Source organism: Eretmochelys imbricata, chromosome 14 (genome assembly GCF_965152235.1).
Source record: "Eretmochelys imbricata isolate rEreImb1 chromosome 14, rEreImb1.hap1, whole genome shotgun sequence".
Taxonomy (NCBI): Eukaryota; Metazoa; Chordata; order Testudines; family Cheloniidae; genus Eretmochelys; species Eretmochelys imbricata.
In genome coordinates, this window is record NC_135585.1 from 42,027,181 (window position 1) to 42,041,095 (window position 13,915).

Below are 13,915 nucleotides of genomic sequence, written 5' to 3' on the forward strand. Positions count from 1 at the left end.
AGGGCGCACCCTCAGAGACACAAACATCAGTACATAGGGAACGGTCACTTCCAAAATTTAGGTGCCAACTCCAAGTGACATGTACGGGGTTCGGCGGCAACTGAGCGGGGGGAGGATTGTGAATTGCAGTGGGGCCTAGAACTGGTTCATGTTACCTCTTCTCTGGGGCAAGGGAAGAGCCAGGGACTCTCGGGGACAAAATCCGTCTCCTGGTCTGCTCCTGGGGCAGTGTCTGCACTGCGCCTTATGGAGGGTTCAGGATAAAGTCCTTCTTGTGAGTTCACTCCCATTTGTGTTTCTTTTTTTGAGTGCCCCAGCAAATGGGCTTGCCACTAGCCGTGTCTGGAAAACAGTGAACTTGAAGCAACTCGCACAGAGTTTCATGGAAAGAGACTCTGAATTCAGAGCATTGGGCATGCCCAGAAGACGTAGGACCTCACTGTCAGAAGAAATGGGGGTAGGGTGAACATAAAGGCTAGGGTGAAAGTTATAAGGTCCAGTGTGTGGGTGTCACTGCAGGAAAGGTTTGTCATGGGGATTTAATCACCAAAAGTAATTTAATTTGTCTACAGAAAACCAATTGTAACATCATACCCATTAATATGGAAGTAATCAGAAATCTGCTCATCCAAGACCAGCTGCTAGCTGGAGACAGAATCTGCCATTCATAAGGGCTGCATAATGCAAGGGCTTACATATAACTAAATACCAATCATGAGACATTGTAGCTAGGAGATAGAATTCAGCACCTGCCAGAGAATCAAAAGTATAAATTGCATGATGCAGCTGCTAACAGAAATGGGTCTGTCCCCAGTCAGGAGACTGGCCGGCATTCTGGTCAAGATGGGCAAAGTGAAGCAGATCTCCAAGCAGAAGGAAGTACCTGGGGGTGTGAAGGTTCTGATCACCCACAAATAGCGCAACAACGAGGATGTTCCCAGCCGTGGTCACAATGTAGATCCCTTGAAGCTGCAAGACGAGAAGAACCTTCAGTTTTTGGGTATTCCTGGATCCCAGGAGGATGAATTCTCTGATGGACATTTGATTTCCCTATTCTGCATCTGCCATGGCTTGCATCTAGTGGAACCAAACAAACTCTGCCATGTAATGAGGAGAACACAGAATTAAATGTTAATACATTGGCACCACTTAATTCTAGACTCGTTCTAAAACCTGCCTCCTCCTTTTGGCCAGCAGTGTAAGGACTAGCTGGAGAATCCAGACCAGGGCTTCAAACGGAAATTGATATTTTGGAAAGAGGATTAGATTCTACTTCAGATAAAATCATAATCATAGAACCATGCACTCCAGCCTAAATCCTAAGAAATATTGAAATCCTAGGCATGAAATAAAACCAGTATAAACCTCTCTTCTCCGCCATCTTTTCATGTACAGTTTGGGACATTACAATCCCAATCCGCATCCCCATCCTTCGCCACCCTAGATTGCCCTGCAAGTTAAGCATGTGCTCAAGTATTGTGGGGAATTGGGGTCTAAATTGCTAGCAGTCTCCTGGGGGCAGCTACCATTTTGTGCTCACTTCTAAAACAAAATTACTGAGGCAATACACACACTGTGCTCTCTGTCATGGATACTTTATTTTTATTCCTTCTGTTGCTGTTTGCTTTAATATAAAATAAAAAAAAAGTCATTGAGGCTGAGATTTTCAAAGCTGTCTAAGGAATTCAGTCATCCAATTCACAATAAAACTAGTGGGAACTGTGTGTTCAAATCCCCTAGACAGCTTTAAAAGGCTCAGCTGGAAAGTATATGCTTACTCTGTGTATGGGAAACAGAAAAGAAGTAAAAGTCCTAGATAGAACTTCAAGATCACAGGTCAAGGCAGGGGAATTAGGGGCAGGATTGCTGCTGTGGTTAGTGAGCTTTGGGAAATGTTTTAAATTATGATTTTATTTTTGTTTTTTATATTTCTTTACAACAGACAGTAGCTTCATGGAGCAGTGGAACATGTTATGCTTTGTGGACAAGTAGTTGATAAATTGAAGAGGTTCAGAGAAGAGCCAAAAGAATGATTAAAGGATTAGAAAACCTGCCTTAGAGTGATAGACTCAAGGAGCTCAATTGATTTATCTTAACAAAAAGAAGGTGAAGGGGTGACTTCCATACAGTCTGAGTACCTATATGGGGAACCAATATTTAATAATGGGCTCTTCAGTCTGGCAGAGAAAGGTACAACATGGTCCAATGGCTGGAAGTTGAAGCTAGACAAATTCAGACTGGAAATAAGGCATACATTTGTAACAGTGAGGGTGATTACCCATAGAACAATTTACCAAGGGTCATGGTGGATTCTCTCACTGACCATTTATAAATCAAGATTCAATATTTTTTCTAAAAGTTCTGCTCTAGGAATTATTTTGGGGGAAGTTCTCCGGCTTGTGTTATACAGGCAGTCAGACTAGATGATCACCATGGTCCCTTCTGACCTTGGAATCTATGAAACCTGAGAGGTGGCAGATCTCTGTTCAAATCCTTTCTCCCCCTGAGCCAGAAGGGGGACTTGAACCAGTGTTATCCCACACCCCAACTACATAGCCTAACCACTGGGTTAAAAGTTATGAGGGAGGTCCTCCTCTTCCCCCAACTTCAGCCATCCTTGCTTTGCATAGGATCTCCTAAAAGGGCCCAATCTGGTAGGTGAGCTCTGACCATGTTTACCAAATTGGGCCCCACAGACAAATGAGGCAGAGGACTGGTTATCTCCTCCCAGCTCGTACATCGCTCTGGGGCTCATGTGCCTGTCTGGTTGGTGTTGGGCTGCGGAGCCCATGCCCAGAGGCATCTTGGGAAATTTTACTGCAAAAAAGCAGGAGCCCAGGGAGTTTAGGCACAGACAGCGTTTGACGGCAGCTCAGCAGCAGTTTTGTGAATCCCAGAGGGGGCCTGACTCTGGGATCTTCAGGGGCCTAAAGTGATAGTTAGGTACCCAAGTTCCTTTGTGAATCTGGGCCTTTTGGATTTTGGCCCTTCCCTGTTTAGGCGATTCTGAAAATCCCACATGGGGCCTCTCTGCATCTTCAGGCTCTGAAATACCTTTGAAAAGCTGCCCCCTGTCTCTGGGTGTGTCTGCTCCCTGTTTGCAATATGGGGATCACAGTGCTGCCTACATCACAGGGGAGTTGTGAGGCTAAAGAAATTGTGTGAGGCGCTTACTCCAATGTAGGCCATAGAAGTACCTCAGAGAGAGCGAAATAATGAGGTTCCTCATGGGTAATAAGTTCAAAATCAGCGATTTAAGGACTTTAGTCCCCTTTTCAAAAAGTTTTGGGGATTCCTGTCTTCCAAAGCAGACACTTCTGTCTTCCATTGGAAACCCAGTTTTTTAGTGAAAAAAGTTTTGATGGAAAATTTTCCACCATCCCTTGCTCAAAACAGCTGTCCCTGGAAACTTTGACCCTGACTATCAAGCTGTATATTCTCCACCCCAAAGAGAGAAAAAGAAGAGTCTTTGTCTCATCTATGACTCTCTTACGTTGCAAGGATTCAATGCACCAGGGAACCTGTCTCAATGGAGGCATAAAAGAACTTAAATACTCAGACTCCTCAAGGTGTGGCTTCTTCAGAGTTGCTCAACACGCTGCTCGCAAGTTTTAAAGCACATGATTATATTAGATTAAAATATTTTTTAAAGTCAATGCTTTTCCTACACGTTATTGCTTTTTAACCAAGCACATCGGTGCATATCTTTAGCTTGGTCCTTTTTCTCCACTGCTTTGTACCTTTGTGTAGTCATTTCTATGTGAGCAATGTGAGTGGTGACTGGGTATGGAAACACTCCTGCCAGTACAAGTGGGTAATTCTGATATGGAGTCATTTTGCACTCACCTTGCATCGGTATAAATGACTACACATGGTACAAGGGAGCAGGGAGTCAGCCGCTGGTGTGTTGTTCCTCTCCCCTTACCATTTTGCTATACTAAGGAATAATTTATAATTTATAGCTGGAATTTCCAGTGGAACCTAAGGGAGTTACCCACCCAACTCCCTTGAACTTCGAGTTCTGTGCCTGAAAAAAATGTAATCAGGATCTTGGCTGCTAAGTACAGTCTTACTGGGTCTCTATGAAAGTGATTCATAGATACCAAGGTCAGAAGGGACCATTATGATCATCTAGTCCGACCTCCTGCACAAGGCAGGCCACAGAATCTCACCCACCCACTCCTGCGAAAAACCTCTCACGTGTGTCTGTGCTATTGAAGTCCTCAAATCATAGATAGATGGATGGATGGATGCAGTGTTTGTCGAAGCCATGTCAGTCCCAGGATATGAGAGAGTCAAGGCGGGTGAGGTAATATTTTTTATTGGACCAACTTCTGTGGCAAGAGAGACAAGCTTCTGAGCATCCACGGAGCTGCTCTTGTTGGCTGGGAAATGAACGGAGGCTGGGTCTGCGCTACGGACCTCACAGTGGCGCAGCCGTGCCGCTAAAGCTGTGCCGCAGCAAGGTCTCCCGCGCAGCCGCTCTTCTGCCGGCAAAATCAAACCACCCGAACAAGCGGCGGCCGCTTCGGCGGCAGGAGAGTGTCTCCCGCCGACACAGCGCTGTTCACACGGGCGCTCCGTAAAACTTTTGTCCGTCAGGCCTGGATATTTCTTTTCACACCCCGACAGACAAAAGTTTTACCAACAAACGTGCTAATGTAGACAAAGCCAGAGAGTGTCACAGATAAATACAAAGGGGAACAGATTGATCGGCATAAGTAGTTAACACACATTTCAAGGGACCATTCAAAGTGAAGTGGCTCCTTACTACCCCTCCAGTCATAGGGAGGAAAGGAAGGGGGTGGAGAAAAGCAGCTGGGGGGGTGGTGGTTAGTGGGGGTCACAGATTGTTGTAATAAGCCATAAATCCAGTGTCTCTGTTCAGTCCATGATTTTTAGTGTCTAGTAAAGGTATGAATTTAAGCTCCCAAGATTGTCTTTTGAAAGTGTTGTGCAGGTTTCCTTTGAGGATGAGGACTGATAGCTTAGACACAGAGTGATCACTTTGTGAAAAGTGTTCTCCCACAGGGGATGGGGTGGTTTTTCTTTGATCATTTTTGTCTTGACTTCATTAAATCACTAAATGCTCCATAGCGATCACTGTGCTCTCAGATGAGCTCTCACAGGAAAATGATAGCAGGTGAGGCTGGAGCTCAGGATATGAAGTCTAGTGAGGTGGGTGGGCTAAGTCTGCTGACCCGGGCTGGGACTCACTCCTGCTTGCTCCAAAATGCTGTGTAGACACATCCAATGTGGTCTGGCTGTTATCGGAGCCAGGGATATCAACCTCTGTAACCAGACCTGGGGAACAGGAAATAAAGGCTGGTCTACTTGGTGAGACAGAGCAATCCTCTCCTCGTTTTACAGAGCAGCGAGATTCAGGCTGACGTTCTCAAAACGGGCCACGTGCTTTAGATGCCTCCTGTTTTGGATGTCCAAGTTGTGACACATTGAGCCTGGCTTTCCAACTGAAGTCAGTGGGAGCTGTGGGATCTTAGTGCCACTGCACATAAAGTACCAGATGTCCTACACTGGGCATCCACAAATGAAAACACCACTGAAAATTTGTTGTATCAGAGATTATGTATATATGCATATAAATTTCTTATACGATTCACCAATGTCACGGTGCGGGACTCACCCTGTGTCATTTCCTGCTGGTCGTCCTTGGGAATTAGCTCTTCCAGCCTCCGGAGCGCCCTGTGCAGGCCAGGGTCCCTCTTGCCGCTGGCCCCCATGTCCCTCCCGGACCACGGTGCCCCTTTACCCGGGGTGCTGCCCCCTGCAGTACCCTGCAGATTTGGGTCTCCCCTCCCCAGGGAACCCCCACCGTCTATCCCCACCTCACCTCCCCAGCTCCTCTGGCCTTTCCCCAGCCCTCCTCCACCTCAGGTACTGTGGTATGCTCCCCAGCAGCCAGGCCCATCTCTCTCTACAGCTAGAGGAGACTCTCTGCTCCTGGCCTACTGCCCTCTTATAAGGGCCAGCTGAGCCCTGATTGGGGTGTGGCCACAGCTGAGCCTGCTTCCCCCAATCTGCCTGGGAACTGCTTGCTCCCAGCCACAGTCCTGGGCTGTTTTAAGCCCTTTAAGGCTGGAGCAGGTGACCACCCCGCTACAACCCAACTTAACCAGTTAATGAACCAACCTGATAGCTTTCTTTGACAGGGTAACAAGCCTTGTGGATAGGGGGGAAGCGATAGCTGTGGTATATCTTGGATTTTGTAAGGCTTTTGATGCTGTCTCACGTGACCTTTTCATAAACAAACTAGGGAAATACAATCTAGATGGAGCTACTATAAGGTGGGTGCATAACTGGTTGGAAGACCATTCCCAGAGAGTAGTTATCCGTGGTTCACAGTCATGCTGGAGGTGCATAATGAGTGGGGTCCCACAGGGATTGGTTCTGGGTTGGGTTCTGTTCAATATCTTCATCAGTGATTTAGATAACGGTATAGAGAGTAGTCTTATAAAGTTTGCGGACCACACCAAGATGAGAGTGGTTGCAAGTGCTTTGGAGGATAGGATTAAAATTCAAAATGATCTGGACAAACTGGAGAAATGATCTGAAGTAAATAGAATGAAATTCAATAATGACAAATGCAAAGTACTCCACTTAGGAAGGAACAATCAGTTGCACACATACAAAATGGGAAATGACTGCCTAGGAAGGAGCACTACGGAAAGGGATCTGGGGGCTCATAGTGGATCACAAACTAGATATGAGTCAACAGTGTAACACTGTTCCAAAAAAAAGCAAACCTCATTCTAGGATGTCTAGCAGAAGTGTTGTAAGCAAGACATGAGAAGTAATTCTTCCACTCTACTCCCGACTGATTAGACCTCAACTGGAGTATTCTGTTCAGTTCTGGGCGCCACATTTCAGGAAAGAAGTGGACAAATTGGAGAAAGTCCAGAGAAGAGCAAGAAAAATGATCAACGGTCTAGAAAACATGACCTATGAGGGAAGATTAAAAAAAATTGGGTTTGTTTAGTCTGGAGAAGAGAAGACTGAGAGGGGACATAAAAGGTTGTTACAAGGAGGAGGGAGGAAAACTGTTCTCCTTAACCTCTGAGGATAGGACAAGAAGCAATGAGCTTAAATTGCAGCAAGGGTGGTTTAGGCTGGACATTAGGAAAAACTTCCTAACTGTCAGGGTGGTTAAGCATGGAATAAATTGCCTAGGGAGTTGTGGAATCTCCATCATTGGAGATTTTTAAGAGCAGGTTAGACAAACACCTGTCAGGGATGGTCTAGATAATATTTAGTCCTGCCATAAGTGCAGGGGACTGGACTAGATGACCTCTCGAGGTCCCTTCCAGTCCTATGCCTCTGTGATTTTATTATCTCCACAGATAGAAAACAACTGTAGGACATGGCTAGCAGGAACCACACAGTTGAGATACAGTTCTTCTTTGTGGCTTTTTCCAATATCCTGGAGCTCCAAGTTTCACTTTTTTTTTCTGGTGCTGCTGTTGTACCTCATCACCATGGTGGGCAACATCCTCCTCATCACGATCACGGTGGTGGACCCTGCCCTTCAGTCCCCCATGTATTTCTTCCTTTGGAATTTGTCCTTTCTGGAAATGGGTTATACTTCGTCCACTACCCCCAAGATGCTGGTGAACTTATTCTCCGAGGACAAGAGTATTTCCTTCCTGGGCTTTGCCACACAGATGTATTTCTTCTCCTTCCTGGGGATCACTGAGTGTTGCCTGCTGGCTGCCATGGCATATGACTGTTACACGGCCATATGTCACCCACTGCGCTACACGACCATGATGATCAGAGGTGTGTGTCTCCAGCTCTCAAGTGTGTCCTGGCTCATCAGGGTGCTGGTGGGAGTCGGGCAGACAACTTTCATATTCCCTCTGCCCTACCGTGGGCCTATTCGCATCAACCACTTCTTCTGCAACCTGCCCCCGCTGCTGAAGTTGGCCTGCACGGATACCTACAGGAATGAAATAGCTGTTTACACCATCTCTGCCACCTTCATCATGGTCCCCTTCCTGCTCATCCTTGTATCCTACATCCGTATCCTCCACGCTATCCTCACTATTCCGTCAGCCGCGGGCAGGAGCAAAACTTTCTCCACCTGCTCCTCCCACCTCATCGTGGTGACCTTGTTTTTCGGGTCTGGCATCATGAATACCTGAAGCCCAAATCCAGCTACTCACTCGGCAGCGACAAACTGCTTTCCCTGTTCTACTCAGTGGTGTCTCCAAAGCTGAACCCTTTGATCTACAGCCTGAGGAACAAGGAGGTAAAGGAAGCCCTGAGAAGGGTGATGGCCAGAAAAATATTTATTTGAAAAGTGGGGGGAAAAATATTATTTTAATAGTCTTGTGATGGATTTGGAGTTGCCTGTTGTAGCCTGATCTATGAATCGTATATTAATTATATTGATTACTTAAGAATTCCCAGTTATCACTCTGAGGTATTGAAGGTTCTTGTCCCAGTATCAGGCCCAGTGTTATTAAAGTTACTGTTCAGTTGGGAACCCCGATGTCCACGGTTGCAACACTCACACTTTAGGAACACTTCTGTCTTTGTAATCGTTTATTAATACATTCAGCAAGGTCACAAACACTCTAACCCAGCAAGGTAGACTGAAATAATACATACTGTACATGTGAACATCCATATACTCCCACCATCCCTTGCAGAACAACCAGAAATGTTAGCCATTATCTTCCTCATCACCATCACCTTTCTCATTAGCACCAGTGGCCATCATCCTGGCACCTCCCAAGGGCTACATCTCTCTCTCCCCCTGCACACAGTCTGGGATACAACTTTTATAATATGTTATGTCAGGGGTAGTCAATAGGTGGACTGCGGGCCAAATCCGGACTGCCAGATGTTTTTGAATGGACTTCAAAATCTTTTAAATTACTTGTTGTTGTTATTATTGTTACTATGGTGTGAAAAATGTTTCTCTGAAGTCTGGACCTTGACTATACCTTGACTAAGAAATTTGGACCTTGACAAAAATAATTAACAACCCCAGTCTTACAGGATACAGGCCTGTAGGTTCCTTGCATTACTGCTGAATAAAATAAATGCTAAAGCGAGCTCTATGGGCTACACTGTAGAAGTCTGTGAATACTGTATGATGCTTGTCTGAATATTGTACAGATGTTTTTGTATGCACCTATTGGGTTAATTCAACAGCCGGGTGTTCAGGAAACGACCTAGGAAGATGGACAATAGCTCAGAGAAGAGCTCCTCTGCAAACACCAAGGACAATTAACTGTGACATGCTACCTCTGCCCACCCATGGTGGGCCTGCTAGCCCAGCTTTCCCAGGACTGCATCCCTCCTGAATAGAGGAGAGCCTGGTTTGTTGAGATGGTTTAGAGGGTGCAATTTCCTCCTGACCTCCCGAGGCTGGGGGGTTCTTCGAGGAAGCATAGCCTGCCTTGTCTCTTGCTGTGCTGTGTTCCTACTGTTAAGAGTAAACAACACTGTTTTAAGAAGGCTGTTTTGGGTCACTGTTATCACCGCAGGTCACGGGTCCCCAAGTGGACATGCACTTGTACCGAGTCCAGTCAGACCTGCTGAGTAATGCTGGATGATTTTAAATTTGGTTTAGAAAGAGCTCAGCAGACCCTGGCTTGCCAGACCTCACACACTGATTGTCAAATTTCTCAGATTTACTGTAAAAGAAAAATAATAATGCAGCCAGCTCTTGGGGGGGGGAGGGGGGGAGTGGGGAGAGCAGCTTTGGGGGATGCCACAAAATGAGAGAATGATTTTGCAAGGTTTTGAGAAAGACGTGGCTGAACAGAGATCAGCTTTCAGAAGAGCAAGGGAACCTGCCAAGCAGCGAGGGCTCAAATATTTGATAAAGTTTCCAGCTCAGTTTCATGACAGGGCTCGTGAGGAAGTGCATCAGTTTCAAAAGCCACAAGGCTCGGAACATTTTGTAACTAGCCTAAAATGAATCAAGTCCCTGTTCTGTTCTAAACCACGTTTACTTGGCCTCCGTTGATGATATTGCAATCTTCAGAAATGCATGGGCAGGGCATAAGGCTCACAGAGAAATTGTGTTGAAGAGACTCAAAGGGTTTGTCCACTGCAAAGAAAAACCCACGGCTGGCCCATGCCAGCTGACTCAGGCTCGCAGGGCTCGGCTTGTGGGGCTGTTTCATTGCAGTGTAGACTTCTGGGCTCGGGCTGGAGTCCAAGCTCTGGGACCCTCCAGTCTTGCCGGGTCCTAGAGCCTGTGTTCTAGCCTGAGCCTGGAAGTTTACACTGCAATGAAACAGCCTCACAAGCCCGAGTCGGCTGGCATGGGCCAGCTGCGGGTGTCTAATTGCTGTATAGACATACCCAAAGGTGCCGGTCTCACAGTAAAAGTGTCAAAATGCAAGATAGGGGCGAAAGTCCCTTATCCAGGCCATTGGCAGGACGGGGCCAGATTTGCCAGAAACCCTTACAAGTGGACTCCATTGTTAACTGGCCTGTACCCTGAACCAAAAAGCAAATTCAGTCTTTTAGAGGCTTGCCGAATTATTACCAAAGACTCGTGGAAGGTTTCAGCAACATTGCGACTGTGATGACAGACGTCTGCAAAAAGACACAGCCTGCCAAGGTGGTTTTGACTACAGCCTGTCAGGAGGGCTTTGCTCAAGTGAAAAGACTTCTGTCAGTGACACTGGCTCTAGCCGGTCCAAATTTCGATAAAATGTTTGAACTCTGCACAGATTCATCAAGTGTAGGCCTGGGAGCCGCACTGATGCAAGCAGGCAAGGGCAATAAGAAGCGTCCTATTGCTTTTTTTTAAGTAAACAACTGACCCATCACTGAACAAAATTACTCAGTCATCAAAAGGAAATATGCAGTTGTGGGGCAACTAAGGCTATAGCTACTGCCCAGGAAGTTCAGAGTCCTAACAGACCATTCTCCTTTGGCAGGGCTTCACGGAAGAGAAGGTACCAGCTCCAGACTGCAACGCTGGAGTTCAGACATTCATGAGTACGGTATGGAAACTGCACACGTGAAGGGCAAGGAAAATGTGTGACAGAAGCACTGTCCAGGCATGAGGGTTCTGAGGCAACGCATGTGGATTAGCCAGTGGCTAACCCTACTGCCTCAGTGAGAGTGTGGGAGGTGTGAGCCAGCAATCCCGTGGTGCCAAGCGGCAGAGGGGTTGCCTAGGGTTTTACGGGAAGCCCCTGAGTTGGATATCTGCATAACTCTTCACTCAATGGTGGCATGTGAGGTCTCTACCAAGAGCCGGCAGCCCACTAGGCATCCTAATCGGTGTGAAATGTGGGTGTGGATAATATTGAAGGAGTCATGTGTCCATACTCAAAACAATGTCTTTAAGGTCTTGGCCTTAAGGCAGGTCATGTTGGTCAGAGGTGTTCCTACCAGGCAGGGGGTAACTGTGACCTTAAGAGCCCCTGAGTCAGCAAAGGGCCCTCTAGACTGTAACTCGCAACAGGCCTGACACACTCACTACACCCAACACACTGTTGACGTCATGTGTATCTAAGCGGTGTCACGTTAGGTATCGTATGCAAAACGGTGACGCTGCTCCCGAAAATCCTTGTGTTCTGTGTGTACGGGTTGTGTATAGCAAGTTATGTATATGTGCGGGAAATATGTTCTTAAAATGGCATTTGGAGGCCGTACATTATCCAGGTCTGCCCTAGACAAAGGAATATGGATTTACCTGTCTGATCAGCTTAATTACAGGGAGAGGACAATAAAAGGACATTTCCATATAAGGTAAACAAAGCAATCAAGCTAATAAGTGATGGAGGAAACAATGTAGTGAGCACACTGGGGGTCCGAATCTGCACCTCAAGGAAATCTTTCTAACTTGTGAGACAGACAATGGACTTTGGAAAATACAAGCAGGAGCAAAAAGCCATTCTAGTTATTCCTCAGTCTGGGGACAAAGATAACAGCACCCTCTGATTCTGTGGAAGTTGGATCCCTGGCCTGGAGAGCTAAAGATGCTGGTAACTTGATGTGAGTGAGAAAACTGCTTAGGCAAAGATTGTAACTTATTAAGATTTAAGTTTTAGTCACTAGAAAGCATGGTTTGGTTTGGTTTGGTTTGTTTGTAACCAGACCTGTATCTTTTTCTCTTGCTTAGTATCATTTACATTTCTGTTCTTTGTTAATAAACTTATCCATAGTTTTACTATAAACCAATTCAGTGCTGTGATCTTGAAGTGAAGTGCGAGTCTTCAGCTAAACTAAGTCTGGTGTGTGCGTTGCCTCTTTGGAATCAGTGAACTCCATAATTTCTGAGTGTGCAGTGACAGGGACTAGACACTGCAGGGATATGTCTTTGGGGAACTCAGGAACTGGAGGTCAGTGATGGCTACTTGCAAGGCAAGGTTAAGATTGGCAGAATCTCGAGGAGTTTACTATGAAGCAGTCAGATGGGTGTGGGAGGGAGCAACACACAGTCTAACCTCCAGCAAAGCTCACTCTTGCTAAAGCGGAGGGGTGACACAGTGGCTTATGGTTCTGAGTTCCCTGAGCAGACCCTTATCTCCCTGTCTGACAGGCAGGCATTGTGTATTGTACGCCTCTTGGTGTAGGCCTATTTGCATACTGAGCCAGATGCAAATTGAGAGAGTGCAAAATCTACAAAGTAAATCTGCAGGGTGAAACAAAGAGTGGAGGGGGTGTCCTGTTTGTGAATAGGATCAAAGGATTGGGCTGGTGTATTAGGGAGTGCAAAGAAACTCACTGAGTCCTTCCCCTGGGAGAAAAAGTGACCGCGCATTTATTTCATGAAAGCAGGGTCCCAGCCAGCCTGACTGTAAAGCGCTGCAAGGATCCAGGGTGAGAAATACTCTACAAGACACAAGAGTATCTTGGGAATTAAGTCTAGGCTCTAGAATGTATGTTATGTATATAACCCTTTGTTTCCATTACTTCTACTTTCTGCTATTTGGATCTCTGTGCTTTGTTCAATTAACATCTACTTGTTTAAACTATAAACGTATCTAAGTGCTGTGTGTTAAGCGGAGCGGTGCTCTAAGGTAGAACTGATAACCTGGGCTTCACTGATCCTTTGGGAGCAGCCAATCTGTGACTACCGCAAGTGTCCAGTGGACAAGGGGCTGGATGCTCCAGGGAGATGCTCGGGGGTTGGAGAGTGTCTATCACTAACCTGCAGAGTGACAGTGGGGCCTGCATAGGCCTAGGGGGAGTGCATGTGTTGCCCTTGGTCGGTGGAGATGTGGCGTTGACCCCCGGCAGGCACAGTCAGGGTCAAGAGGTTGTGTCAGTTTTATTACGGTAGCACCTTGAAACTCTATTCACCCTAAATGACTTGCCCAAATTGTGGGAGCAGTGAAAAGAACTCAGTGTTCTACAGTGCAAGGTACCATCAGCAAGGATACTGGACGGTAGCACACTTTTTTTCTCCCCAACATTCTTCTCAAGGCCGCCTGCACCCCTTTGTTCCTCAGGCTGTAGATAACGGGGTTCAGCATGGGCGTGAGGACAATGTACAGCAGGCCGAATGGCCTGTCTCTGCCCCCTCCATAACTTGACTTGGGTCAGAAATTGATAACACTCACGGATCCATAGAATACAGTCACCAACACGAGGTGTGAGGAGCAGGTGGAGAAGGCTTTGCGCCTTCCCTCAGCAGAAGACATCTTGAGGATGATGTGGGCATAAGACACAAGGATCAGCAGGCCAGGGGCCATGACCGCCAACACGACCACCAGAAATATCTCCACCTTGTTCAGGTAGATGTCGGCGCAGGCCAGCTTCAGAAGAGGGGGGATGCACCACAAGAAGTGGTGAATCTCAAATCACTAACATCTGGGTCAGAGGAGCAATGGGTCAGAGGAGACTTAAGTGTATAAAATAATGAATGGTGTAGAGGCGGTAGATTAGGCTCTTCTGTTCTCCCTGTCTCATAACACAA

The 13,915-nt window shown here is 46.6% G+C and overlaps 1 protein-coding gene across 1 annotated transcript; it reads left to right on the plus strand.

Moving 5' to 3' along the window:
* Positions 1-7,378: 7,378 nt before the first annotated feature.
* On the plus strand, positions 7,379-8,314 carry LOC144274062 (olfactory receptor 10A4-like). Its single transcript, XM_077832753.1, is given in 3 exon segments — positions 7,379-7,459; positions 7,461-8,148; positions 8,151-8,314. Coding segments are annotated over 3 exon segments (933 nt in total).
* The last annotated feature ends 5,601 nt before the right edge of the window (positions 8,315-13,915 follow it).